The 27461-nt window shown below is 39.2% G+C and overlaps 1 protein-coding gene across 2 annotated transcripts in view; it reads left to right on the plus strand.

Moving 5' to 3' along the window:
- TBC1D22A (TBC1 domain family member 22A) overlaps window positions 1–22076 on the plus strand; it is a 449980-nt gene extending 427904 nt beyond the window's left edge. For both annotated transcript variants that reach the window (XM_090042105.1, XM_090042106.1), the window contains one exon: window positions 20371–22076. In XM_090042105.1, the coding sequence (XP_089898231.1) occupies window positions 20371–20499 (129 nt within the window). In that variant the 3' untranslated portion in view covers window positions 20500–22076. The remainder of the gene's footprint in view (window positions 1–20370) is intronic.
- Window positions 22077–27461: the final 5385 nt, after the last annotated feature.

A 27461-nucleotide genomic window follows, 5' to 3' on the forward strand; every position in this document is an offset into this window, starting at 1 on the left:
TTAACAACTGTGTCCAAATAGATTTGCAACAGTTAGCTAATGACAGTCTTTCTAAAGGTCTGACACTGTTTCATACATGTGACAAGCGATGTACCTGGATACCTGAACTACATTGTGGTACTACATAAATTGGTGTCATTGCAGGTGAAATCTTGATCTTGTTAAAGTCAGTCAGCTACAACAGGGTCAAAGTTGACTCCATGTATTTCTGAATTTTCACCTCCACTTTTTAATTTAAAAACAGCAATTTAGTTCTAACTGTTCTTAACACACAAGTTAATTGTAATGATTAAGGAATTGTCTGGCCCTCTATAAATCATAACTTCTATAACCAACCCCTATCCATATAACGCTGTGAGGGACCATTAGAATTCTGAATGACTGGCGGAAAAAATATGGGAAATTAAAGCAAAATAAAAAATGTCTCTTTCCTAACAAAATAGGAAATCGTTTACAGGCAAAAGATACAAAATGTTTTTTAGTGTTTTCCCCTTAATTTTAATTCATAACATTTTTTCTTCTTTTGTCAATATATAATTAGGGGGATTATTTATAAAAGTTAGACATATACAAGTTCATGGGGCTGGACACAATGCACGTAAAGGTGCTGAAGGAGTTGGACAGCGTGATTGCAGCACCGCTGGTGAGGTCACATCTGGAGTCCTGTGTCCAGTTTTGGGCCTCCCACTACAGAAGGAAAGTGTACAAATTAGAGAGAATCTAGAGGAAGGCAACAAAAATAGGGAGCTGGGGCACATGACTTCTGAGGAGAGCATGAGGGAACTGGGCTTATTTAGTCTGGAGAAGAGAAGACTGAGGCCCGATTTAATAGCAGCCTTCAACTACCTGAAGGGTGGTTCCAAAGTGATGACAGAGGACAAACAAGGAGCAATGGTCTCAAGTTGCAGCAAGGGAAGTTTAGGTTAGATGCTAGGAAAAAGTCTCATGAGGAGGGTAGTGAAGCACTGGAACAGACTACTCAGAGAGGTTATAAAAACATCCTTGGAGGTTTTTAAGATGCAGCTAGACAAAGCCTTGGGTGGGATGATATAGTTGGGGACAGTCCTGCTTTGAGCAGGGATTTGGACTAGATGACCTGCTGAGGTCCCTTTCAACACTAATTTTCTATGATTCCATAATTATTCACTAAAATTTTAAATCAAGAATTATTTAAATAGTATGTAGTTATGAAACAGTAGTAATTCCTCTTGTGTCCTGCTTCTTGTGCTGTAAAAACAGTGATCATATTTCAGTGAAGTAAGATCATTCATGCACTGTATTCAGTAGTAATCCTTAAATTAGTAAAATTAAATGTAATCCAAATAAAATTGTCTGGTGAGCCAAATCTGCCATACCATATTTTCTCACTTATAACACCTTCTTTCAAAAATTCAGCTCCTGGAAATTGGGGTGCACATTTTATGGTGCCAGCAGTTTCTGAGGTTTAATTTTCTGCTGGGGGAAAACAAAAGTAAAGCTGCACAACGCTGCATGCAGTGTTCTGTAGTTGCTGTGGACAAGCCTCCTCCATTCCCACTTACCAATGAAAGACTGTCAAAGAAAGATCTTTTATTTCTTAATTCTGCCTTTGAAAAGCAAGGTGCTTATTAAATTTAGGAGTGTGTTGTATGTGAGAAAATGCAGGAATTGTTTTTCAAGGGAAGGCTTTCACCTTAAAGATTCTTACTATGTACCATAGGTATTTGATTTGTGCAAGCACAAGAATTCAAAACTTTTGATTTATTCTACAAAGAAAAGAAGAAATAGTAAGTAGTAAAATTGTGTTACACTAATTATTTTGCTTTATGTCTCTACTGGAGAATTTCCATCACAGATCATCTTTTCTTTAAGAACACACATGGTCATATTCTTTTATATGTGCTGACACCAAGTTAATTTACCCAAAATTAATTAGTGGGACCTGTCTTATAATTATGAATTTAATGAAAACAGGAATCTTTTTAACTATTCATAATGTATGAAAAAAAAAGGATGTGTGGGCAGGTGGGTAGTGTTGTATGACCGAAAAGAAAACTATAATTTAATCCCTTAAATGAGTTATACTTTTAAAAGCTCTGCACATAGTTTCCAATCATTATCTTCCTTACAGTGACTTGATGAAACCTCTTACATTCAGATTCCATCTCATACAGTTGCTCTTTAGAAACTTCATCCCATTTAATCTGTAAAATATTCATGGAAAAAAAAACAACACATAACTTTTTAATGTATTGGTAATATATTGGCATTATATATGTGATTGGGAAACTATTGTTTTAAGGACTTCACAGACATTTAAAAACCCTGAAGAACTTTTGAGTGTGGGTAGCTATAACAAGTGGGCATCTCGGGGCCTGTCCATACATTGACCCACCCTCTGTCTAGGGCAGTCCGCTCGCCTGCCATGCCTTTGTTATATCTATAGTTGTTCCTAGGTGGGAGGCTGCCCATTTAACTGCCCTGATGCCAAGGGCAAGTACACGGCTCCGAACATCTCCTTATAGTGCACATGCCTTGCAGATGGCACATCCACTAATACTTCCCTGGCCTTTTAGCTGGGCCTCACTCAGCCTCACCCAACCCAAACTTGGACTCACACATCCTCAGACCTTCTTGGGCCTGGTGCCTTCCACAGTGAGGCTTCTTTTATGCCCCCACACTGGGGCCTCAACACCTGGCTCCTTCACTGGGCTTCTACCCTGCTCTTCACTGTACTGCTGGGCCTAATACCCCTTGGGCGTCAGGCCCCACTCAGTGGGCCTGTGCCCTATCTCAGGTGCCCTTCAATCAGCCTGAATCCCACCTCAGGCCCCACTCAATGGGCCTTGGCCCTGTGCTTTTCTCTTAGGGTATGTGCTCCTAGCTTTTCCCCTCCATTGGGTCACCCACAAGGCAGTGGTGGCTGAGGCTCCATCCTCACCTTTCACTAGGGTGGCACAGGTGTGGCATTTTCTGGAGACTGCTCTGCTATAGGCAGCCCCACCACACCATCCAACCACAGCAGGGTATAGTTTCAGGTCATGCACCAAGACCAGGAAACTCCTCCACCCCCTTAGTTCCTACCCTGACACTTCAAGCTGTTCTGGGAGCAATAGATCTCTGCCTGGATGATGTTGTTCCTTGGGCCCCTGCAGCAACTGCCAGTTCTGCTCTTGGGGCCTGGCCTTATACCCAGGCTCCCAGCCTCTCCACCAATCAAGAAGCCTCCTGCCTAACATGCAACTACCTTATTGGGTTGGCTCCCAACTGCAGGTTGCTTGCAGGCTGCTTGTCACCTGCTCAGACCCCTTAAAGTGGTAGGTGCAACCTGTGCTCCGCCACAACAAAAGTACATGTATGCGAGCAGGACTGTATGAGAGAAACTGATAGGGCTTCAGCAATAAAGGCTGCTTGTGATGTGGAAAGAATTTCTACTGTCTCTTGTACAGTAAATGCTATGCACCAGTGTTTCACTGATATTCCATGTGCATATCATTTTAAAGTATTTTGTGTCCCCTTACAATGAAAGTGTAAGATATTTGTTTACTTAATTTAGGGATTTATAAGCTTTTTAATGTCTATGGCAGGTTGTGGCTTGCTTCCTTTTAAAATTCATGTTATCAACATTTAGACAGCAAAGTTTTTGGAAAAGCTCTGGCTTTCACATAAATGTTTTCTGTTTTTAAAAATGTGAGAGAAAACTTAAGCTCTAACTATCATATTACAGTAATTTTATGTCCTTTTTTCCTGTTTGCATTAATAAATTCTTATATCCATCATATTTTCAACGGTTAAAGCCCTGCAGATGAAGATATAAATCCTTTTGGAATGTCAGCTGATGGAACACACGAGTTCTTTGACAATGTTCTTCAAACGTCATATTTTGATTAGCAATTAAGGATGAAAATGACATGCATAAGATAGATCCATACAGGATGAAACAGAGCTTTAATTGCTGCTTTAGTCATTTAAATATTGAATAATGATCAAAAAGTCTTTGTCTATATTATGAAAAGAGAAACATGAAAGGGAAAGGATAAGACCATCAACTTGTCATAAGCTTTTATTTTCAAGACCTTAAAGTGTATTTTTCTATGAAATTCTCTCTTCTGAAAAAATATAAAATTAATTATAAGGACAACATACCTCCATATGTTATCAGAAGATTAACAGAAGATTGTTCAGTCAAAGTGTCGTCTTCTATTTTTCACCTTGTTGAGAGCTGTCAGCCCTAGTTGTTGACCAATTTCAGAAGCTGGCAGTTGAGCCCTATCTAGCTATCACTTTTTCTATTTTTAGCTATGGTTACTTCCAAAACTTGACAAGATTTTCAAACTAATAACAGTACTGTCAAAGAAATCAACTACAGAGACTGAATTTGCTCATGCTTTTAGGGTGCTAGTAGGGAATGTTTGTGGCCATGTATCTGAGATCAGTGATAATCTTGAAGAAGATGAGCAAAAAGTCAAACTGCGTTCCCCAGTTCAAATATTAAAGCATAAAAAGGCTGGTGACATTTAAAGGACTTCAGAAATGCACAGCAAGAATAAGAAAATAATCTTTTTTTGAAAGCAAGGGACCACTGTGCTGTTGAGTTACTGAGTGTGATGTGATGGCAGGGAAGATTGACTTTTAGGCTATTTAGAATTAAAAAAATGAGTTTCCACCTTAACATCTAACAATTCCAGTCAGTGTGTAGAATGACCTTTTTTGTCTACAGTTAGTTTCAAACTGTTCTCTGTTCTGTGTTCTTTGATCCATTGGTTAAAAGGTCATGGAGTGTGAAAGAAAGGTTAAAAATAAGATAAATAAGAGTGATCTTTTCATGGGCAATTTTCTTAGAAGAAACTTTGCAAACCTCTTTGATGGAGCTAACTATTATGGAAGAAATTTCAGATGGACAATTTACATAGTGGGCAGTAAAGTAGATGTAAAAAGAGCTCATCAAATGATACTGAATGTAATGAGTTGAATGTTCACTACTTCAGCAAGTATTGATTTCTTTCCTGTAAACCATTATGGGAGAAAAAAATGAACTTTTAAATTCGTAACAGGAGGTTATAAGTGACACTGATTTATGGTATGTCAAGAATGTATCTCTCTCAAATCCTTCAAACTCTCTCTCTCTCTCTCTCTCTGAAATTTTGAAATATTTCATGACTAGGCATAATAAATTTCTACTCAAAACTTCTCTCCTTAGACTATATGTACTATGGTATACTTAAAATCTCTTGCTGTATGTTGCTGCTCAAATACTATGATTTTGAAGTGTGCAGAAATAACTACATAGATAACCAAAATGGACTTGATATAATAAAAAGCTTAAATGGGTATAACTGTAGTAATCATAATCCAAACTGTAAGAACAGGAGAACAGAGCAAGCTGTCTTAAGGAAACTGTGAAATCCTTTTGGGGGATTTACATATGCAGTAATATCCTGCCTTTGTGCAGGGGGATGAACTAGACAAACCTTGAAGTCCCCTTCAACCCTTAGTGTCTCTCTGTATTTTGTAAGTTATCACTACATTTATTTTAGTTTTCTTTCCTATTAGAGCGCTCTGCATGTCTTGCATTCATGAATGCGACTCACTACTATCTTCGACTAGAGTGTTTATGCTAAAACCATAGTACTGGACTGCAACGTACCATCTTTCCCATTGCAATTGCATACAGTCTTTCACTCAAGGACATGCAAACACAAACACTGTTTTGGATTCTAAGAAGCAGGGCTGAATTTTTTTTAAATTAACACTGGCTTAAAGTTATTGGCACACTCCTATCTCACATGCCAGACATTTAACTCAAGTACAGTGAAGGGTTATAAGTTCTCACTATAGGTCGTGTTAACCAGTAATCCAGAAGAGAGAGGTCTTCCCAACCTTCTCTCCTTTCAGGACTCCATTCACCTTTGAGGCTATCTCTTCACTGCACGATGAGAAGTTGTGCAGACAAACCTGAAGTTCTCTAAATCCTCCTGATCCTAGGGAAGGGGAGGGTGAAAAATTCTTATGCCGGTCAAGGAAGGTGCCTGGTCTTACTGCTGGAAGCTAGCCCTTTTGATCACTATCCGTGCTGGCTCTGAGTCTTAAATTACAACAAACTGCATGATCCGGTGTTGTCCTTTAATTATTAAATCTAAGATTTCTGTACCCGAGCTGAGCCTTTCCAATGGTGTCAAGAAATTGGGGGCAGGAGGGGACTTTGGGCACGTGCTATTTTGTTTCAGTAGGTAAAATTCCTTCCTTATCTTAAAACAAACCCCTCTCCCCCGCCCTTCCCACAATTTATCAATAAATTACACTGCATCCTGAAGACAATGTTTACTGTCTACACAATGGGGATGAGGTAAGTTGAAAAGGCAGGAAAATTCCAACAGTAGAAGCAAAAGGGATGCTGCTGATTGCTAAAAAGCAGGGTATATTACTCCCAGAAGGGTGGAGAGTGCATCCTAGAGTCGGGCCCCTATCCTTTTTAAGTTTGCTGAATACTATTGGGGAAAGTATAGTCTGGGAACTATGTAATATCTTTACTATTCAACTGAATATTTCCTCTTCTAAACTGAAGGCTAGAGAGACAGAAGGTTGAAGGAAAGTATTATGGAAAAACTTTCGTTGAGAACAAGGATGATTTTCTGAGTAATCTTTTGAAAATAATACAATTTTTTTAAACCAATTCCTATAAAGTTACTAATTTTTCTTTCAGTTCAGTGGGTAAGTTCTATCCTAGAGCTGGTTTTGCCTTTAGACCTATGTTATCCATATAGTGCTGTAGTTAAGCTAATTGGCATGAAGGAAGGTTAATTGTCACAGTCACTGAACCATGTTCATTGTCCTGATACTGAGGCTCCGTGTTTAGCAAGATATTAAAGCATGAGGCTAACTGAGTTTGTGAATGGTCCTGTTGAAATCAGTGGGCACTGTTCTGTTGTTGAATCTGGGTCATAGTATGCAGAGTTTTCTAATGTGCTGTCCTGCAGACTTTTCTATATTACAGATTTTGTATTTTGTTATTTTTCACATGGAATACTTTATTTTAATTGGCATAAAATAAAATGGCAAAAAAATGTATTTTAAGTGTTGTTACAGGCTGTGCTAAAGTTGACAATTCATAGGTAACTCTAAACTTCCCAACTTTACGAGCTTACTTTCTTCCTTTGAATATGACTGTATTGCTAAATGTTTTAAATGTAGTTTTCTTTCAGTTAATTGGCATGTTTCCTCTGGAAAGCAGACACTTTTATTTGCAATTCTAAATTTTGACCCTTCATCTGCTGAACAGTTCTGAGAGAGAGAAAATTTCTGTGCAACTTAACAGCATAGAGGGACATGCAAAGAGGAGCTCAAGATAGACAGGGAGAGCAGAACCTTGTTTGTGCCTTAAGCAAGGTTTGACAGCACAGCAGGCATTCATATTTAGATATTATGGAGTTTCTCAAATCTCATATCCTTTTTAATCTCCTTCAAGTACTGCATTTCAAACTGGAAATTGAGATTTATTTGGCTGCTCGAAAATTTTTATATTTCCTCAACTCAACACTACTATTGTGTCCCCCATGTTCTAGTTTTTTTGTTCAAGGAAACTGAAGGTAAAAAATTATTGCATGAATGTATGCTTTTCAAGTTTAAATGTTCATAAGTTATAAACCAATAAACTAATTGCCTTCAACCTAGCCTTAAATACAGAAATAAAGTAAGGATTCTACCTTCATTAATTTAGTCATCTATATGAGAGATTTTTAATTAGAGCATATAGGCAAAATGAACTTCCCTCAATGTATACCTAACTCAAAAACATCTGAATCAGTTTTTGATAGAACCTAGAAATTTGGCAGTCTGAGCAGCTAAAGGAAGAGGATTATAAGGGAACCTAAAAATGACTCTTACCTAATCTATGTGCTACATTTTGTTGTAAACTAAGTGTTTCATATTCACATGCACATGTACGTGTGTGCATGTTGTGGTTGTATACCATGTATTAGAACAAATGTGTTAAGTTATTCTGGCAGTAATGTGTTTCTTCCTGAGCTTCTTACAATTTTGTTCTGAACAAGTTGTTAGCCTTGTAACAGCTTTGATTATTTAATAAAGCAGTGCTAGTGGTTATATTTTAAACAAGAATTATATCTGCTAAACATTATATAATACTGCAAAACTTGCATCAGGAATTTAACTGAGTTGCCTTTTTTCTCTCCGAGAGAGAAAGTTGCCCTGGAACCTTTATTACATAGCATTTATTTCTGAAGAGTTAATATTATAGATTCATAGACGCTTGGGTTGGAAGGGACCTCAACAGATCATTGAGTTCGACCCCCTGCCCTGGGCAGGAAAGAGTGCTGGGGTCAGATGACCCCAGCCAGATGCCTATTCAGCCTTCTTTTAAAGACCCCCAAGGTAAGGGAGAGCACCACCTCCCTTGGAAGCCCATTCCAAATTTTGGCCACCTTTACCGTGAAGAAGTTTCTCCTGATATCTAGCCTAAATCTGCTCTCTGTCAGTTTGTGACGATTGTTCCTTGTTACCGCAAGAGGTGCCCTGGTGAAAAGAGCATCTCCGATCCCTTGCTGTGTTCCCCTAATGAATTTGTTGGCGGCCACAAGATCACCTCTCAGCTTTCTCGTGCAGAAGCTGGAAAGGTTCAGGTCCCTCAGTCTCTCCTCATAGGGCTTGTCCTGTGAACCCCTAACCATGCAAGCGGCCCTCCTCTGGACTCTCTCGAGTCTATCAACAACCTTCTTGAAATACAGAGCCCAAAACTGGGCACAGTACTCCAACTGTGGTTTGACCAATGCTGCATAGAGGGGAAGTATCAGCTCCTTGGTTCCATTCATCATGCATCTGCTGATACATGATAAAGCGTGATTAGCTTTGCTGATGATTTTGTAATACTGACAATTCATGTTCATCTTGGGAGTCCACTATGACTCTGAGATCCTTTTCCGCTTCTGTGCTGCTGAGAGGGTCACTCTCCAACCAGTAGGTGTGCTGAATATTTTTGCACCCTAGGTGCAAAAACTTAATTGTGACTCAGCTCTGGCTGGGAAATGTATGAACTCTGTTTAAGGCTCCAGTTCGTTAAATATCCAGTGAGTGATAGTTTGTCAATAAAATCATTCATGAAACAACAGGGAAGAATGAAATAGGCCTTCATCAAGGCTGCCAGAATGGGTGAGCTATGCATCTCCTCAGTATCTATTCTATGGAGAGGAGTAGGGGCACTAGGCTGCTCACTGAGGGTATGAATAAATAATTATAGGACCCGATTTAGGTTTAGGTGTACAGACAATTTAGGTTTAGGTGTACAGACATTGCTAGAATAAATTGACCCATTTTAGATTGGATTAACCTAAGTGGATATACAATTAATTCACCTCCTGAAGTGAACTAACTTTAGATTGGGTGTGCCATTTTTATGGCAATTTAAGCCTTGTAAACGCTTGCACACAGATGCATTTATACTGACCTAACCTTGGCTCTGTGTCTAGAAATAGGCATCAGTGAATGGAGCAGATCAGCTGTGCTGTACCATATTGCAGCACAACTGATCAGCTTCACTGGACCAAACACATATTGCCTCTTGTCCCAGCCTTGATGTGATCTGCCTACATTACCCACTGCCTCAGACTCATACTGTGAGTCTGAGGCAACAGGGAAAAGTCAGTTTTCCTTGCTGCACCAGACCCACAGCACTGATCTGGGTCAGCAGGGAAAGCTCCGCAAGGTAATAGACGTCTGCCACAACAAAGCGGCAAGGGTTTATAGTTTCATAGTTTCATAGTAGCTAGAGTCGGAAGGGACCTAGGTAGATCATCTAGTCCGACCCCCTGCCTTGGCAGGAAAGAGCCCCGGGGTCAGATGACCCCGGCAAGGTGCTCATCTAACTTCCTTTTAAAAATCCCCAGGCTAGGAGCCTGCACCACTTCCCCTGGAAGCTGGTTCCAGGCCCTAGCTGCCCTGACTGTGAAGTAGCGCCTCCTAATATCTACCTTTTGTTGTCACTGATTTTCCTGTCATGTGGGCATGGAAACCTATTTGCTCAGGATTGGTACCATCATAAAATTTTTTTAAACAGCATGAAGAAAACTTCAGACAACTTCTGCTTCCATATGCCTCCCAGGATGAGAGACTGGGCACCTGAAGAGATCTGTACTTTTGGAGCTAGCATTGGGAAAGGCTTATCTTGTAAAGTGGAATAGGATCTGGACCTTACATGCCTGAATTGATTCTTTAGATATGCAAAAAATTAACTTATCCCAGTAGTCATAGCAGGTAACTTTGTGTGCTCTTTTTATTTTTATTTTTTTTTGAGTTTTAGTACATGTCAGGAAGATAAGTGTCCCATGGTGGTTAGCTGTGTCTATGTGCAGGATCAAGGTTCTTAATAATTATATCTGGCAAATATCACTTACAAACAGTCTTTATTAATGTCAGGTCCTGTGTTGTTACTGCGCCGGGTTAAATATGGACTTCATTCTTTGGGAGAATTTTTTTACATAGTTTTCAAACCTCAGTTCATTTGCCATCATTTTGATTTTATAATTCTTCTTGCCATATTGAATGTTGTTAATATTTACTAATTACCTCAGTTATTGAATCTGTGATAGTGTTTGTTGGCTACAGTTGGCTGGGATTATTTGTAACAGAAACAAGAAGAAAGAAAGCCAGAAGTAGGAAGTGGAAGTGATATTCAGAGTCATCAAGCCTAGTCACTTAAAATGTCAGACAATCACAAAATGGATGTTAAGTTCAAAAGGGTCCACCATACCTTCACTTTTACCTTTCACACACATCCCAAGCCACAAAGCATGCCTTAACATAGGATAATCAATTTAGGATCTTTAGTACAAAAAAAAATTAGTGTCAGAAAATACAACATACCACAAGAAGGTAAGAGAGAGTTGCTACTTCTGGTAATTTAGTGGAGAATATGCAACAAAGACAGAATTTTGATATAATACCTGAGCGTTGAGCAGTTTGTATACCTTACCTGCATCATTAAGACAGTTCATGAAGCATGTTGAACAGTCTTCCTTTTCTAGATCCTCTAAAAACACAATCCTCTAATAGATTGTACCTTTGTGCTACCCTCAGTTTTCTCCTCCATGACAGCTGAGAAAGTGAGTTCCCTATGGTCTGCCATTCTTCCTCTGATCTTAAATTTTTTTCACCTCAGGTGGTAACCCACAGGACCCTCCCTTTTTTATGGAGAGTCAAAATCACTTCAGATTCTTTAGAGCTTCTTGTTCTTGCCAAGCAGAAAACGTGATTACTCCCCAAATAAGAAGTGTGAATTCAATACTCACTGAGTTTATAAGAGCCCAGCGGGGAGGAAGGGACTGATGGCTTTGCAGTAATTATTAGAAACATGGGAACTCTATATGGCCAACACTGAGTGCTTTTAAAAATCCAAGCTGTGTTATAGTTTTGGGTGTTTTCTGTGAGAGATTTTCTTACACGTTATCCTTTCATAAATAGACATATTTGTTCTTGCACCTTGGTGTTTGTGGGAAGCCCTCTACTTCCCAGTCTTCGTTATACGAAATACCTAAGGTATTGCATGTACCAAGGAGATATTATTTAATTATCTAAGGCAGTTAGCAAGTTTTTTAAAAGCGAACTCTGCATATAATATAGCTGCTAATCTTCAAAAAATATTTGTAACAGTTTTTCTTAAAAACTAAATTAAATGTGTATTTAGGAAGTACCATGTGTAAATTTTTATGCATTAAAAATAACAGACATAAAATGAATGAGATTGTACGATGCATCGATTTATGTTTGTCTGGGAATGAAAGTGTTGAATTACAAGTGAGCCTGACAAATGGAGAGAATATTTTATTATCGCAGATATTTTGGAGTAAATACATCAATATTGTAACAGGAATCCCTTACAGGGGACACTTGGATATCCCAGAATTTTTTCCACTATCATTTTTTTTTATATTTCCCTATCAATTATGGAACTTTATGTTTTGGAACTAATCTAAACCCTAATTAATGGCAGGAAGGACACCTAAGGGGTGTCCGGATGAGCACACATGTGCCTCTTGCAGCATCTCGAACCTTTTTGAGATGCTGCAAGAGACACATGCAGGAACAAAAAAATGTTTGCCGCAGAGGGACAAAATTAGACCCCTGGATATTCAGGAGTCAAATAATACCCTGGGGGAAAAAAGCAGGGCAGTCCTCCACAGAGATGCTCTGGTAGCCTGCCAGAGCTCTCTGTGGTTGGCCCTTTCCCTGGTGCTGAAGCATGCTGCCTCCCCATTCAGGGCTGGCAATGGTGCAAACTGGCAGGGACCCGGACCCAGCTTTGTGCCAGCTAAGCAGGGGCTCGGGTGGCTGGAGGAGGGGGGATGGGACCATGGGGGTGGCCCTGCCCAGCTCCCTGTTTGTTTCCCCCATCTCCCCTTTCATTCCCCTTGCCCTCCACTCATTCCCCCCCCCACCCCTTGTTCATTCCCCCAGCCTTGAAAAGCTGGAGATGAGGAGGAAAATGAGTAGGAGGCTGGAGACAAGCCCCTAGAGACAAGCTGGAGACGTTCCCCTTCTGTCTCCAGATTCTCCTGCTTGTTCCCCTGCTTGGCTCATGTCTCCTACTCGTTCTCTGCTTGGCCTCTGCCTCCCAAGGCTGGAGACCAGCAGGGGAACAAGCAGGAGTCTGGAGACAACAAGGGAACATCTCCAGCTCATCTCCAGGGGCTCATCTTCAGACTCCTGCTCATTTTCCTGTTCATCTCCAGCCTCCCAAGGCAGGGAGATCTGGGAGGTGCCAGACAGGGTTATTTTATGCCAAGTGGCACAATTGGCTCCACAGCAAAGTTCATGTCCAGGCATGTGCACTGAGGCAAAAAGCCCCAGCTCCAATTTGTACCGCTTCTGTTTGAGCTGCTGCAATCGTACATGCTTAGATGTGTGGATGCGCCCCTAAAGCCCATAAGCTATATCAGTGGCTTAATGTTAGGTTTACCAATTCCAGCAGTGATCAGTGCATTACAGAAGTGGGCAAAACAAGGAAGTGTTTCTGCTTTGTATACGGGAACTTCAGAAGTATTGAGGGAACTAGTGGGAGCTAGCATATCTTCCCAACCAAGTAGTCATCCATATTTATTTTCACTGGAGTCCAAGAAGGTTGAAAACTACTGCTCTACATGCTAGTAGAAAAAGGTCACTAGGGTATCCAGTCCACTTTTCTTAACAATCATATGGCTGCGGATTTAAATTTCATGAGGCCCGTGTTCTCTCCTTCCTTACCCAAGTTCCATTCCAGTGTCAGCCACAATGAGGTATCTGTGGCCAGTGCCATCTCTACCTTCTCTCCCTTGCTGACTAAAGGAGCCCTCTCCGTCTTTTGTGTCATGGGGCACTTTTACACATGCTCTGGGGGTGGGGAGGCAGCACTTTAATTAGAGCAGCTCAGAGAGCCACTCTAAAGTACCACTGCATTTCCTGTATCAGCACCCCTGCACTTAAAAATGGCTGTGAGGGTGTTTGAACTCAACTCAACTAAAGCTCAACAAGCTTTAGTTCAGGTGCCCCTGCCGCCATTTTTAGGTGCGGGGACGCTGATACACAAGATACAGGAGGCAGCTTAGAGGGCAGAAATTGTCCTGGGTGCAAATTGGGACCACCAGCTGAACTAGCCAGCCTGCCATGATAAAAGTTTGCATACCACTGTTTGCAGACATTTTACTCATGTAATTGAGAGGTGTATTGGACATCTTTTTTTAATTTAAAAAAAAAGTATTTTTTTCCCCAAGCCAGATATCAAGATATCTTTTAAGTTTCATCTTCGAACAATTCTCTAGCTATGAATTAGTAATGCGTAAGAAAGAAGTCTTTCCAATAAAACATTGACAAGTCTGTGACTAGCTGTGTGCATTTCTTCACATGACAAGGTACAACATAGTCCCGTGCAGTACTAAAACCCATCTGTCCAAAATTATGCAGCATTGTCCAACACCTGCTGAACATTTGGAAGAAACCAAGGAAGCAAAACCACAGGAGAATCTAAAAATAAAAAAGAAAGCATGCATGGAAGAATGATTAAAAAGTTATGATGATAAATAGTATTTTTTAAAATGGGAAGCTAGCTTGTTTTCCTAGTTTGGAAAAAGCTTAAATTAAAAGATGTTGTACAATTACATTTCTACTAATCAGGGAAACAGTAAATATTAAACAAGAGATTGAAGCTTGGTTAATATTTACTAGGAAACAAGGTTTTACACATCAGAAGTTTCCAGCTTCTGATGTGCTTTAAAAAGTTATTCATCCACTATCATTATTTTGCCACAGCCACCCTACCATGTTTGTATTATAATTCATCCTGCAGATGCATAAACCTTGCCAGCAAACTGTATCAAATCTTCTTGTTATAATTTAATGACCGCTAGTATTTCATCTTCCCTATTACACATATTTACTTATCGAGGAGAGACATTTCTTTCTGCAAAATAAAACCCAGCAGATTCAGAAATATAAAGAATAAACAGTAATTTCTTTTGTATAGTGTGTGTTGCAACACACAGTAATTTTTTGGAAATACAAAGACCGTCTGACTTTAAGTGACTTAATTTCCAGTAACTATTCTATTGGCAGAGTTAGAATGTTGGGTAAAGTTCTTCGCTTTTGTCTTTGGTAAATGATTTAGATAGAACTGTGAGCTAATTGACAGATTTTCCAGCCTGTACAAAATGGCACGGAATGAGTGACACTTGCAAAAATGTTTTACAAACTCAGTGTTTAAATTCAGCATAACTTCTTAATTTAAAATATATCCTTCAGCAGTTCAGCACCAAAGAAACTTACACTTGAGACAAATGTTTTATTCTCCATGATAGACATCATGACTCATTCCATTTTCAAGAACAGCATACATTTAACCTGAATGTGGATGAAAAATTGAATTAAACCAATTAGCTTAACTATCTATTTTGAACATAGATCCAAATGTTATGTACTTTATCTATTAAGGACAATAAAAAAGAATCATAAGCAAAATTAATCTGTTTTATCTGAGTCACTCCTAATTTAATCATCTTTATTCTTTGGTAATTGTAAATTGCTAAATAGAGGGTTTTTTAAATCAAAAGGCAAAGGGATATTTTAATTTTAGGATATTTTACATCTAGACAACAAACACACCACTAACATATTTGGCATTTTAAAAATGGATTTTTGAGGAAATGATGTTAAGTCTACTTTTTATTTTTAACAAGCTGTAAGGTTTATTTTTATGCAGGCCTATTTTGGAGCCCTGATAAGCAACAGTTCAAAGTAAGCCAAGCCTCATCTTTAGTAAATTATTTAAGCAATTTGTCTTGGTGATTGCCAATTACTTCATTTGGATTTATCATGCATATTTACCAATCAGTACCAATCTTACTTTGTTAAATAGGGGTCTGTCAGTTTTCTCTTCCATGTGAATGCCAAAATTCCCATATACTTAAGTAAAAATGGGATTAAACCTTTAGTGAGTTCCTGCTTTATAGGTTTACATCTTCAGCTCTGATGAAAATCATGCATTTGGAAGTAAATGTAGTAGTTAATCAGTTTGTTGCGTTTTTTTTAAAAAGAGTCCTATTTCTGAATTCGGCAGCATATTAAAATTAGTATGGTGTGTGAAGCAAAGATGAGCTTTCGTGGTATAGTTTTGCGTATGGCAAGTACAGTGTGATCTATTGTACTGAGCTCTCTAGCTTTGAGACTGGAATTCCCAAGTACTAATTCCAGCTCATTTGCTAACATATTCTCTGGCTTAAAAAATAAATCTCACAACTAATCTATGTAAGTTTTCTCTTACATAAAAGTAAAGCAGCCCCACAAACTTATATTTTTTGTCTAAAAAGTATATTGCAATTATCAGTAAGTTGATAGATCTATTGTGTTTTAAAATGTAAATACTGTATACTGCATACTAGCTATTAAGGAATTACTGATGGTAGTTTTACTCTTTGTAATCACTGTGCAGTCAGCAAGGACTTCCAAATGTCCACCAACAAGTTTTTAAGTTGTTTAAACAGTGGTGTTAATTTGTGATTATTTCCTAATATTCATAACACAGTATGATTTTATTACTTTAAAGCTGTGTGTATGAGCAGGATCCATTATTATACCTTGAAACCTTGAAGAAACATTTTCTCATGGAAATTTTTAACACCACATTATTGCTTGAAAAATGTGAATGCAGATTTAAGGAGGCTCTATTTTTTTTAAGATCTTGAAAAATATGTTGGTTTGACATTAATTTTATCATTATTATGATTTGAACATCATAACTTTAAGAGAGAGAATCTACTATGCCAGGTTGCTACTCATGTGACTGAGCTTGATGATCTAGGGTTAGTTGATAACACAGTAAAATGTAAAACTGCTAATTCCACAAAACTATCTCTGACACTACTTGAACGTAGTGATTGTAACTTAGCACACTGTTCTGAATAAATTTGTTGTGGATTATACCACTCAAATCTTTTTTGAAGTATGTATTTAAATTATCACCCATTTAAACAGGCTTCCTGCTATGCAGTGTTAATTTATTCATTACAGTTAGTAGCATATCTGTCAAACAAGCAGAAAGCAATCAAGTGGGGAGGTTGGGGGAGGATTTCTGTGTGGCTTTGGCAACCGTGTAACACCTTCATGCCTAATATTGATACAGCACATTTTTAAGACATTTTTAAGTATGGCTGCTCCTCATTTATGGTTATGCTTGTCAGATTTATAACACTGTTTGGCTTACATTTTCTTTTCTCCCTCTTACAAACAGTATTCTGTATAACAAGTGTTATATCTTAGCCTACCAGGAAGTATATAAAGTCAAAATAACTCTCTGATGGAAGAAATATGAGGGAGAGAGAGAAGCCATATTCCTTCCCCTTCCTGAGTCTCTTGCACCTGAATCAGGGAACCTGTTCCACCTTTTCTGTATCTAGTTCCTCTTCTTAAAAGCAACTACAAGTCACCAAGCAGAGTGGAAAATAAGATCATTACATCCTTCCCCCCCTAGCATGCTATAATAACTCCATGGCGTACCTGTGTCACAACTACTGCCTGGTTCCATAGTCCTGCCTGCACAGCCCCAGATGCAGCGGGTGGGATTTGGTAGTGGGGAGCCCCAAAGCCCCACTTACCTGAGCAGCAGCAGTGTGAACCTTTGCCCATCTATCTACAGCACTGCTTGCAAGATGGAAGCTGTGGGGCTGGGTAGGGCAGGCCCACTCCTGTCTCTTCTTCAGGCCACAGACCCCCAGCTGAGAACCGCTGCATTATAGAATCCTACATTCAGTTACTTATATATATGTATATTCTAAATTTAACCTTTTGGCTTGAAATTTCCATGTCAACTTCTGTCTCAGGCTGAATTGGGGCGGGTAGGGGTAGAAGTTTTATCCAAGCCTGTTTAGCAATTTCTAAAAAAGTAACAAGGGAAAATGCATTATTTTGCCCATGTTAGAAGTTCTGGTGACCAATCCTTTGAGTTCTAGCATCCCATGTTTTGGCCCAGGAACTTGAAATGTGGCAGGGAGAGGCCCTTGTGTCAGGAACATACTTTTTGTTATCCCTGTAAAATTCATCAAAGACTTGACCAATTAATATGCCTTTGAAAAGTTATAATTTGCACAGTAAAGACTTTGTTGCACCTAATTTCCCAAACACTGTCCACATTTAGTTGTGTTTTGCATGGGCCTAGTCAGGCTTCACCCTAAATTGTAGCCCTGGGCTGCTACAAGCCATGCTAGGTCTGGGCCTTGGCCTCTGAACTTGACAACAGGGAGCCTCTCACTCCTGTGCTCTCCAGCACATCCTGGAATTTTCTTTGGTTTCACCATTCCTCAAACAGTGCTTTAAAAACAACTAGCAGTGGATCTTAACACTTCTAGTGCTGATCCATTGTGAATACTTACGGTTTTTAACTCAAACGGCAGAAGATTGTGGGGTGGATCTATAGGCTCCAAACCTTCTGATGAACTTTGAGGGTAGCAGTTTGATGCCACATGATGAAATTGTGGAGGAGGGTCAAGAGGGAAGTTAATTCACTATTAAAAGAATTTTGAAAAAGATTGTGTATATGCATGTGTGCTCACACAACATTTACTTAAAAGAATATTAAGGTTGTGAAGTCCAGCATGCAAAGTTAAGAAGTGCCAGAATGGCTGTGCATCCTGAACTCCTCCTTTTGAATTTGTATTGCAGGGTCCAATTACGTGATCTCATATTAGTGGTTTTTTCTAGTGGACAACTTCCTCGTTCAGTGCCCAGAATTTATGGTATTCTTTTAAAGAGCAGTTGTTCAGTGTGTTTTTTCTCTTTGTTGTGGAATGCACAGCACCACCTTATTTACTACACCATACTCAAGCGTACTCTGAAGCCAGAATTCTCTCACTTACTCATTGTTCCTCATAGTTCATTTTCTTGTTGGCTTTTCTCTGCTGCTCATCACTAACTATCCAAGAGCTTCATAATTACTAATTTTTTTCACAACACTCTTGTGAGATGATATCACCACGTTCCAGATGGAGGATTCAGGCAAAGAGAAATTAAGGTCAAAAGTATCTGCTAATTTCAAATAACCAATTGGAGACTCTAAGACCTGTTTTGTCAGAGTGCCTAGCATTATAATATAGCACTTTATGTGTTCAAAGTACAATTCCTATTGATTTTGTCTGCAGCTGTGAGTGCTCAGCACTTCTGCAGATCAGACCCCAGGGTCTCAAGTCAGGCACTCAGGAAATGAGGAATGTACAATTAGTGGCCACTTAAGTGATTTGGATAAAATGATTTTGCTAACATCACAAAGAAGCTCTGTGGCACAGGTGGGGATATAAACCAGAATTCAACCACCTTAATTGCAAAACCGGCCCTTATACTCCTACAGTCATCAGTTGTACCTTATTCACAACACATCTTCCCACTTTTTCAACCAGTTAAACTGAAGGCCTTTTTCTTTTGTAACCCTAATTCAACCCAGAGCAGAACATCTGTACTTTTCAACAAGTACATAAACTCATAATACTGATACATAATACTATATTTACCTGAATGCAAGATGACTTCAAATTTAAGATGACCCCTCAATATTTATATTCTATATATGAAAAATCAATTTGTTTTAAATTCCCATGTATAAAATCTAATTATTGGACAGTTGTCTTCAATTCATCCTACCCCCCCCACCCCCATTGTGGTGGGGAAAGCAGCAAGGGGCGAGGGGCTAGATACCTGCCTCTTGCCCTCCCTGCCTGCCCCCATACATGTGCCTGTCCTTCATTTGTCTAGTGCATAAATCAGATTAACAGATGGTTTAAAATCTAGCTTTTCCTTTTTCTCTTGTTGTGTGTCTTCCAACGTAAAAAACCAACTAGATAGAATTTTAATTTCCAGCATGTCAAGCGTCTCCAAACTGGGCACCTTTCTTCACTCCCTTTGTCATCCCGGGTTACTAAATTAGATTCTGAAATTGTGTATGCAGAATTGTCAGTAAAGTACTATAACTATAGAGCATTACATGGCAATAAGAAATGAAATTAGTTAAAAATAAAATTAGCAGTATTTATTTTTATAAAATTTTAAGGATTGAGTATAGTATTATTATAAAGCAAAGGGAAGTAAAGATTTGAAAAAATTGAGTTGAAATTTGCAACAGTTGAACGAATATTAAGAACTGTGGGTAGCTTAGCAAATTTACAATAACCTAATAAAATAGCTGGGTGTGAGAATAGTTATATGTTAAGGCAATAGAACAGGACTTCAGAGATCCAAATTTAATATAATTTCCAGTTCTACCAGTGACTGACTGCTGTTTGTTTTTAGATCTGCTGTCTGTAAAATAAGAATGCTTTAGCAATTTAGTTCTCTAATGCATATCACCCGTGCATATCACAATGGGGTCCTCATCCATGTAGGGCAGGGGTGTCAAAGAGATGACCTTTGAGCTGGTTCCATTCTGTGGAGCCATTTCATCCGTACCACAAAGCTGTTGGGGGTAGCCAGGAATTTGGGGTTGAGTGAGTGGGCCAGGACCTGTCACAGAATTCCTAGCTATGGAACCCCATTGAGGATGCATCAGTGATGACTGAGTTAACCTCCATGCTGCCACCACTTGCTTTACCCCACTTGCCCCATAGCTGCTAGACCCCACAGTCTGATCTGGCCTGGGGTCGTGGATGGGTTTGATACCCTTGTGTGGGGAATATCTACAATACAAATAAATGTAATAATAGATAGTTAGATTGCAAGCTTAAACTACTGTAAGAAAAGTACTTAACATAATGGGTTCTTAGACTTATCTCTGACCTTGAGGTAGCACACAAATGGAAATGAATAAGAAACTCAACATGCTACAGTTGTATTGGAAAATAATTTATTCATATTTCCTTTTTTTCTCACCTCTAGGAATTGCTGATATTTCTACAGAATTTGCCCACAGTGCACTGGGGAGATGAAGATATTAGTGTTCTTCTAGCAGAAGCCTACAGACTGAAGTTTGCTTTTGCAGATGCCCCCAATCATTATAAAAAATGAGTGAAGGAAATCAGAAGTTCTAAGTTCAATTTGTTCTGCAGTATTATGGCTTTCATTATTCTGGTTTGCACTTTCATACAATTACTAATACTTGCATTTGAAAAAAAAAGATACCTTTAGGATTCTCTGAGAATTTACACAATGAGAACGGAATACCAAAGAAATAGTAGGAGACAGAGCATTATAGAACTGGAAAAGTGAACTTTCATGCTCAACACACAAAAATGGAATAAGTTCAATTGTCTTTTGTAGCATTTTGTCTTTTTTTCCTTTAGCAATTAAGACATTTATTGTATGAATGTGGAAAGTGTGTTATGTTCTTTTGTTTAGTGACTAATATGCAATTGTGAGCTTTGAAGTCTTTTATGGGAAATATTGTGAGATTGTATAATTATTCCTGTGTAACCCATACTAGTCTTTGGTATCTTTACTAGCCAATATTTGTCCATAAAATAAGTTGTTTAATCTGAGTAGAAAAGGGGGCAAATCATAATTATGAAGGCTGTTTAGGGATGGTAGGCCCCACAATCTTTTTAAATTTTGAAATTGATAACGCATTTACATTTTTTTTACAGTGAACCAAATTATGAAAATTCTAATAAAACCACACAGTATATGGTAGCCACCAAAGGTTGTCACAGAGGCCTTGTGCCCTCCTTAATTCCTGTCGGAAAGAATTAATTAAATTTTAAGGATTCATTCCCAAAACTCAAAATGAACTCCCCTTGCAAGCATTACATTTTGAAATATTTCTCAAATGCACTGAATAAATAGGAAATATACTTTTGTTATGGGAAGTAAATGGATAATTTAAAAAGTTAGCTTAATTATTTGTGAGCATGAAAGTTCATTTAAAGGAATGTCTGTTCTGTAGCTTAGTTTACAAAGCAAAATGTGTTTTAATCTATTTTTGCCTTATTCTCCTTATCTGACACGTTAAAATGGAGGGAGGGGAAGGAGAAAATACATCTTTTCTTTTACTGATCTGTAAAATAACTTTAGTAAACTGTTTTCTAATCATTGTGCAGGGGAAGTGAGAAGAAAGTTCCTGTTAACTTTAATGATAGTTCTATGCCCAAAACACCTCTTGCATCATTGGAGAAATAAAAAATCCCGTATCACTTCCTAGAATTCAGTTACTGGGTTTTTTGAATTGTTTGTACTCCCTTAATTTAGTATAAGTGAAATCATTATTTTCAGAACATGCTATAGGATAAGAATTCTGCCATGATTTTTTGGGTTTATATGAACTCATGTTGATTTTGTGCTTACCTTTTTTATAGGTTCCTGAAGTAGTGATTTGCAAGAGCCAATATACTAGGAGGTCAAAGTTGCTTTTTTAACACGCTTCCAGAATGAATCATACAGTGTTGGTATAATAAGTATAGGAAGTACTAATACGCTTTTTATGTTTTATGTCTTCAAAAGGACTTATGTTAAGATATTATGATAGAAGGTTATTCGCAAGCTCTTGCAAAATATTTACCCACCCATTTTGGTTTGATTTCTTTTGGAGGTCCTTGGTTCTTAACTAATAGGTATATCAAGATAAATAAAATAACAATAATTCATACCGATTTGTGCTGTTATGTAGGATTTATCCTTTTTAAATGACATGGAACTGCGGATGGATGGGAGAAAACTAACCTGAACAATACCTACGCCAAAATATTTGTTTTCCAAGTTATGGCTGTATTCCATTGAAATCAATGGAATTGTTCAATTCAGCAGAAGCAGGCTCAGACTACTTGGGTCACTGTGTTTGTGCGTGCAGTACATAGTGGATGTGAACATCTTAAATGTAGTCCCAAAATCTTAGTTTAACTTTAATTAATGATTTGATGTTTCATGGTTTCTCATTAAGTTTACAAAGAACAACTTATTGTGCCTAACTGAATATCTGATAGTAACAAAATACATGAAGCCTGAAATATATGTGACCATTTGCTATAGTTAAATATAAGTATCTATAAAAATATCTGTTAATAGAAATACATATTGTAACTAACAAAGGAGACAGAAAACATGCAGCAGTAGACATACAATGTTTTGTCTTGTTTTGTAATTAACTATTTTATTGAGATGAGGTAATATGTAATATGTAAAATTGATCTGAAGTGGTCTGCTGTGTCAGATGCTACTATGTAACATTAATGAGGCTGCATATATATTTTTATTTCAGAAAGCCCACTTGGCTTGACTGCCATGTCTTCCAAATTCAAAGAATACATATCACTTCCAATTAAAGGAAGTGCTATCATGGTCCCAAAAGAGGCATGTTGTATTCATGTCAAAAATGAAAAAAAAGTAGTACATTGCTTTAAAAATTATGACGAGTTTCCTAATGTACTGATTATATATAGTTATATATATAGGATATTTTTCAGTAAATAGGAGTCCAGCGTATTTTTATGTGAAATTTCCCAATCCTCTAAAATTTAATGTTCAACTTTTACTTGTATAAAGTTAATTACCGTTGCATTTTAATAGTAATGCATCTCAGGTAAAATGCCATTCAAACCAAAATATTACATATAAAGAGGAAATAACTGTCATTTTACATCCATAGACCTATTTTTTCACAATTAAGAATAAAAATATTATGAAAATAGTATGTATTTTCTTATGGATCAGTATTTTTAAACAAACATCTTGACACATCATTAGTGAGTCCAATCTGTAATTTCATAGGATTGGTATGAAAATACTGAAGTTTGTTTTATCTGAAATGCAGTGTGTTACATAAAATTATTGAACAAAAATGAAAATAAAAGTGTACAAAATAGAAAAACAGATTTATGATTATAGTATTTGCATAGAAGTGTAAATATTAAAATAATCAAATATGTAAATATACATAGGTGAACATAGGACCCTGATTTTAAAGTCTTACATTCATCTTTAATACATTATAATATATTAGGTTACACTTGTTCTTTGGCTTAATTTCATATGGAAAAGCCCATGGATTTGTATTTAAATTCAGATTCATAAAATAAAATATAAGTACACAAAGTTTAGTTATATGTTTATGACAGATATTAACACCAGGATCATTGTTTCAGGAGACATTGTAAAGTTGATTAAAGATAATAAAATAAATACATATTTATACCATGATGTGTAGAGTGGAACTTTTTTTTCATCAGAGACCTTCCAAACTGTATCAAGAAATGATTATAGTGCCCTACTTTGTAGAACAACTGACTACACATAATGGAACAAAGTTTTTTCTCTCAAATATACTTCTACAACTTCGTTTACAAGGTATTAAGACTACTAGCTTACAAAGGTAAGCCTGCATAATGACCCATGTGGAGGAAAGCATTAAGAAGTTTCTGTGTAGCTGAGAAGTAAAACAGTGAATCTGGGAGTGAGGGACAGATGCAATAAAATACAAGAGCCAACAAATCTGGAGGTGTGGATCTGCGAGTGTCATAGGGTAAGGGCAACAAGCTTAATATGGTGAAGTACTGAGAGCCAGTGGAAGGATTGATTGTTTCTGAAAGTTCCAAAGTTGTGGCAGTCAAGATTTGGGGAAGACTACTCCGGGAAGAGACACCCACTCGACATAACAGCAGGGATGGATGGACAGATAGCACTTAACATCTGGGCCCGAGCGGCACGTGACCGGATGTTCAAGGCCAGGCGGGCACAGGCTCTTTGCTATATACCAAGAAATATAGCATATTTACTCACATACCACATGTGCACATTGTAAGTAGGGAATCTGATTTCCTGCCCAGAGTAGAAGTGCCCAACTTTGATTTCTGCTCACAACAGCAGTGGCATTTCTATTCAGGCAGTCAGTTGACTGTAGGGACTCAACTGACTAATGGCTCTTTGTACTTCACTCCACAGGTGCTGATGATCATTTCTCTTTCATAGATTTCATAGACATTCAGGCTGGAAGGGACCCCGAAGGACCATTGAGTCCAGCCCCCTGCCCCAGGGGCAGGAAGTCAGCAGGGATCATAGGATCCCAGCAAGATAAACATCCAAATGAAGGTGTTCAAAGCGGGTGCTTGAACCACCTCTGGCGGCAGTCTATTCCAAACCTTGGGGGCTCAGACAGTAAAGAAGTTCTTCCGTATGTCCAGCCTGAATTGGTCTCTGCGGAGTTTATGACCATTTGATCTTGTCATTCCTTGGGTTGCTGTGCTGAATAGATGTTCCCCCAGATCCTGGTGAACACGCCTGATAAATTTATAGGTGGCCACCATATCACCCCTGAGCCTGCGCTTTTCCAGGATGAAGAGTCCCATAGCTCTAAGCCTCTCATAAGGTCTGCTTTCCTAACCTCTGATCATGTGCGCAGCTCTCCTTGGACTCTCTCAAACTTCTCCACATCGTTTTTAAATTGTGGAGCCCAAAACTGGACGCAGTACTCCAGCTGCGGCCTCACCAAGGCTGAGTACAATGGGAGAATGACGTCCCAAGATTTGCTTGAGAAGCACCTATGGATGTAAGCCAGCATTTTGCACACTTTACTAGCCACAGCATCACACTGAAGACTCCTGTTCATCTTGTGGTCAATCATAACCCCCAAGTCCCTTTTATCCATAGTGCTAACCAGTGTAACACTGCTGAGCCTATAAGGATGCTGCAGGTTTTTCCTCCTAAGGTGGAGAACCTTGCATTTTTTGGTGCTGAACACCATCAGGTTCTTAGCCGCCCATTTCCTCAGCCTGTCAAGGTCAGCCTGGATTGCCCTTCTGTCTCAGATGTGGATGCTTTACCTCAGAGTTTGGTGTCATCGGTGAACTTGGCCAGCCCACTTCAGACACTAATGTCTACATCATTGGTGAAGATGTTAAAAAGTATAGGTCCTAGGACAGATCCTTGGGGGACCACACTGGTCACAGAGCACCATGACGATTGACTTCTGTCAACCTTTTTAATAGCCTTGATGTTCCACTTATCAAGCTAACCTTTCCTCTGGAAATTTTGCTGTCTTTTAAGTGTTTCTGGGCTCTCCTCCTATTTCATAGCCTAGCAGAATGTTTTTAGTACTTTTCAAATTGGTAGATCCACCTATGGAAACCAGTCCTAAGCAGCAGCTAAGGCATTGGTTCTTAACCAGGGTGTCATGGCATCCTAGAGTGCCAGGTGGAACTGTCTACCACTGCAGTCGGGTTCAACTGTCTAGCATACCTTTGTTTCTGGGGCAGGATGCCAGATAAACTGGGTAGCAGATGAAACAGGAGCCCCTCCCGGCATGCCCCATCCTGGAGACTTTGGGTTTTGTTCTTCCTGGCCACAACTGGAGCACAAGTCCTGGGTGATGATAATGGGGAGGGCACTGAAATGGAGGTGGGTTGGGGTGCCAGAGTGACAAGAGGGGTTTCTGCTCAGTATGAGTTCACCCAGTGGCTATTCTCCTCTGCTGGGCAAATGAGCCAGAGACTGGATTCCCCTCTCAGTCTGACTTCTCCCCAATCCTCACTGTGTGGCAACAAGTACTTTGTAAAAGCCTCGTCTGTGAAGGGTTAACAACCACAGTCTTTATATAGATTACCAGAACCTGCAAGAAGTTCAATGGAGTAAGTGAGCCCTGGTGAGGGTTCTGTGCCCCAGGTCTCCACTCTGAGCCCACACTGTGACCGGTAATGTTCTGCCTCCCTTCTGCTCTCAGCACTACACCCTGGACACCCACCTTTTTGTTCAACATGCAGAAATAACATGGCGCTGGAATAGGAGGTCTCAACTGGGGTACAGCCAAATTAAGAAAAGTTATGGAGGAATGAGTTTTAAAAGGTTGAGAACCACCTAGCTACCATTGTAGCTCTTGATTAAGCATATAGTGAGCTGAAAATTGGGCTTTGTTCAGCCATAATGGAAAAAGTTTTTTTTCTTCATTCTGCCTTCCCAAAAGCCCAGATACCTTTATTTGGGGTCATGTGGTATGTAAGAAAATATGGTGATAAACCTTGACTTTGACAGAAGGCAGGGTAAAGAGTGCAATGAGTGGCCTCCAGAACTGAAGGTCACTCGCAGAGAATGTTCTGCCAACAAGTTTCCTCTAGCTCAGGTGGCCCCAACTCAAATCACCCTGCTTCTCCCACATGGCAGCGTGTCACCAGGGAAGGGACAACCTTGAACAATCTGGTCACATCCAGATGAGCGTGGACGTGCAGTATGTGGCACTGCAGGCCTGTTGTAGGACCACACACTGCACATGCAAGCATTCCCCATGCTGTTAACTTGTAAAAAAAACTCTCACTGAAAAAAAAAGGAGGGCACATGCGACAATAGCACATGCCACTCAAAACCAGAGCCTGACCGACAGGAGCCACAGTCCAGCTGCCAGCCAAGCTTTCTGCTGAGGCTCCGAGGACCCCAGGTCAGGCTGGCCCGAGTTGCTGGCCCCAGACTCCTCTATCCTATCCAGAGTAACCTGCCATGCACCAGGGTTCACATGGCAAGGGCATTCCTTGGGGACAAGTACTTGTCCCCAGGGAAACAAACATCCACGTTTATCTGGACATGCCCTCTGATTCCAAATCATTCTGATTTTTGTGGATTAAAAGGAAAACCTTGCTTTCTGCTAATGCCTAAAGTTTGTTGGGAGCTAATGTAGCTCAGGGAGCATTGGCTTAATGGCTAGCTAATTTGCTCTGACAGAGGTTTCTTTCCAGAACAGCTAGGACATTTGTTTGAGGAGCATACTTGGAAAGCTTTTAAACACATAGGGCATATCCATATATGCCGGCATGTGCAGTTGCAGCAGCTCAAATAGGAGAGCAGCACAAATTTGTGCTAGAGACTTTTGCCTCAGCACACGTGCCTGAACATGCACTTTTATGTGAGGCAAGTTGTGCCACTTTGGGCAAGCTGACCCTGCCAAGGTCCTCCTGGATCAACAGTCAGGGGGAGCTAGAGACTAGAACTAGCACCTGTGCTGGCACCAGCAATATAAAAACCTGCCCTGGTGAGCAGCTCAGGGCTACTTGCACTCAGGA

The sequence above is a fragment of the Crocodylus siamensis genome, chromosome 4 (genome assembly GCF_052110815.1).
Source record: "Crocodylus siamensis isolate JL-2025a chromosome 4, ASM5211081v1, whole genome shotgun sequence".
In the NCBI taxonomy this organism is placed as follows: domain Eukaryota; kingdom Metazoa; phylum Chordata; order Crocodylia; family Crocodylidae; genus Crocodylus; species Crocodylus siamensis.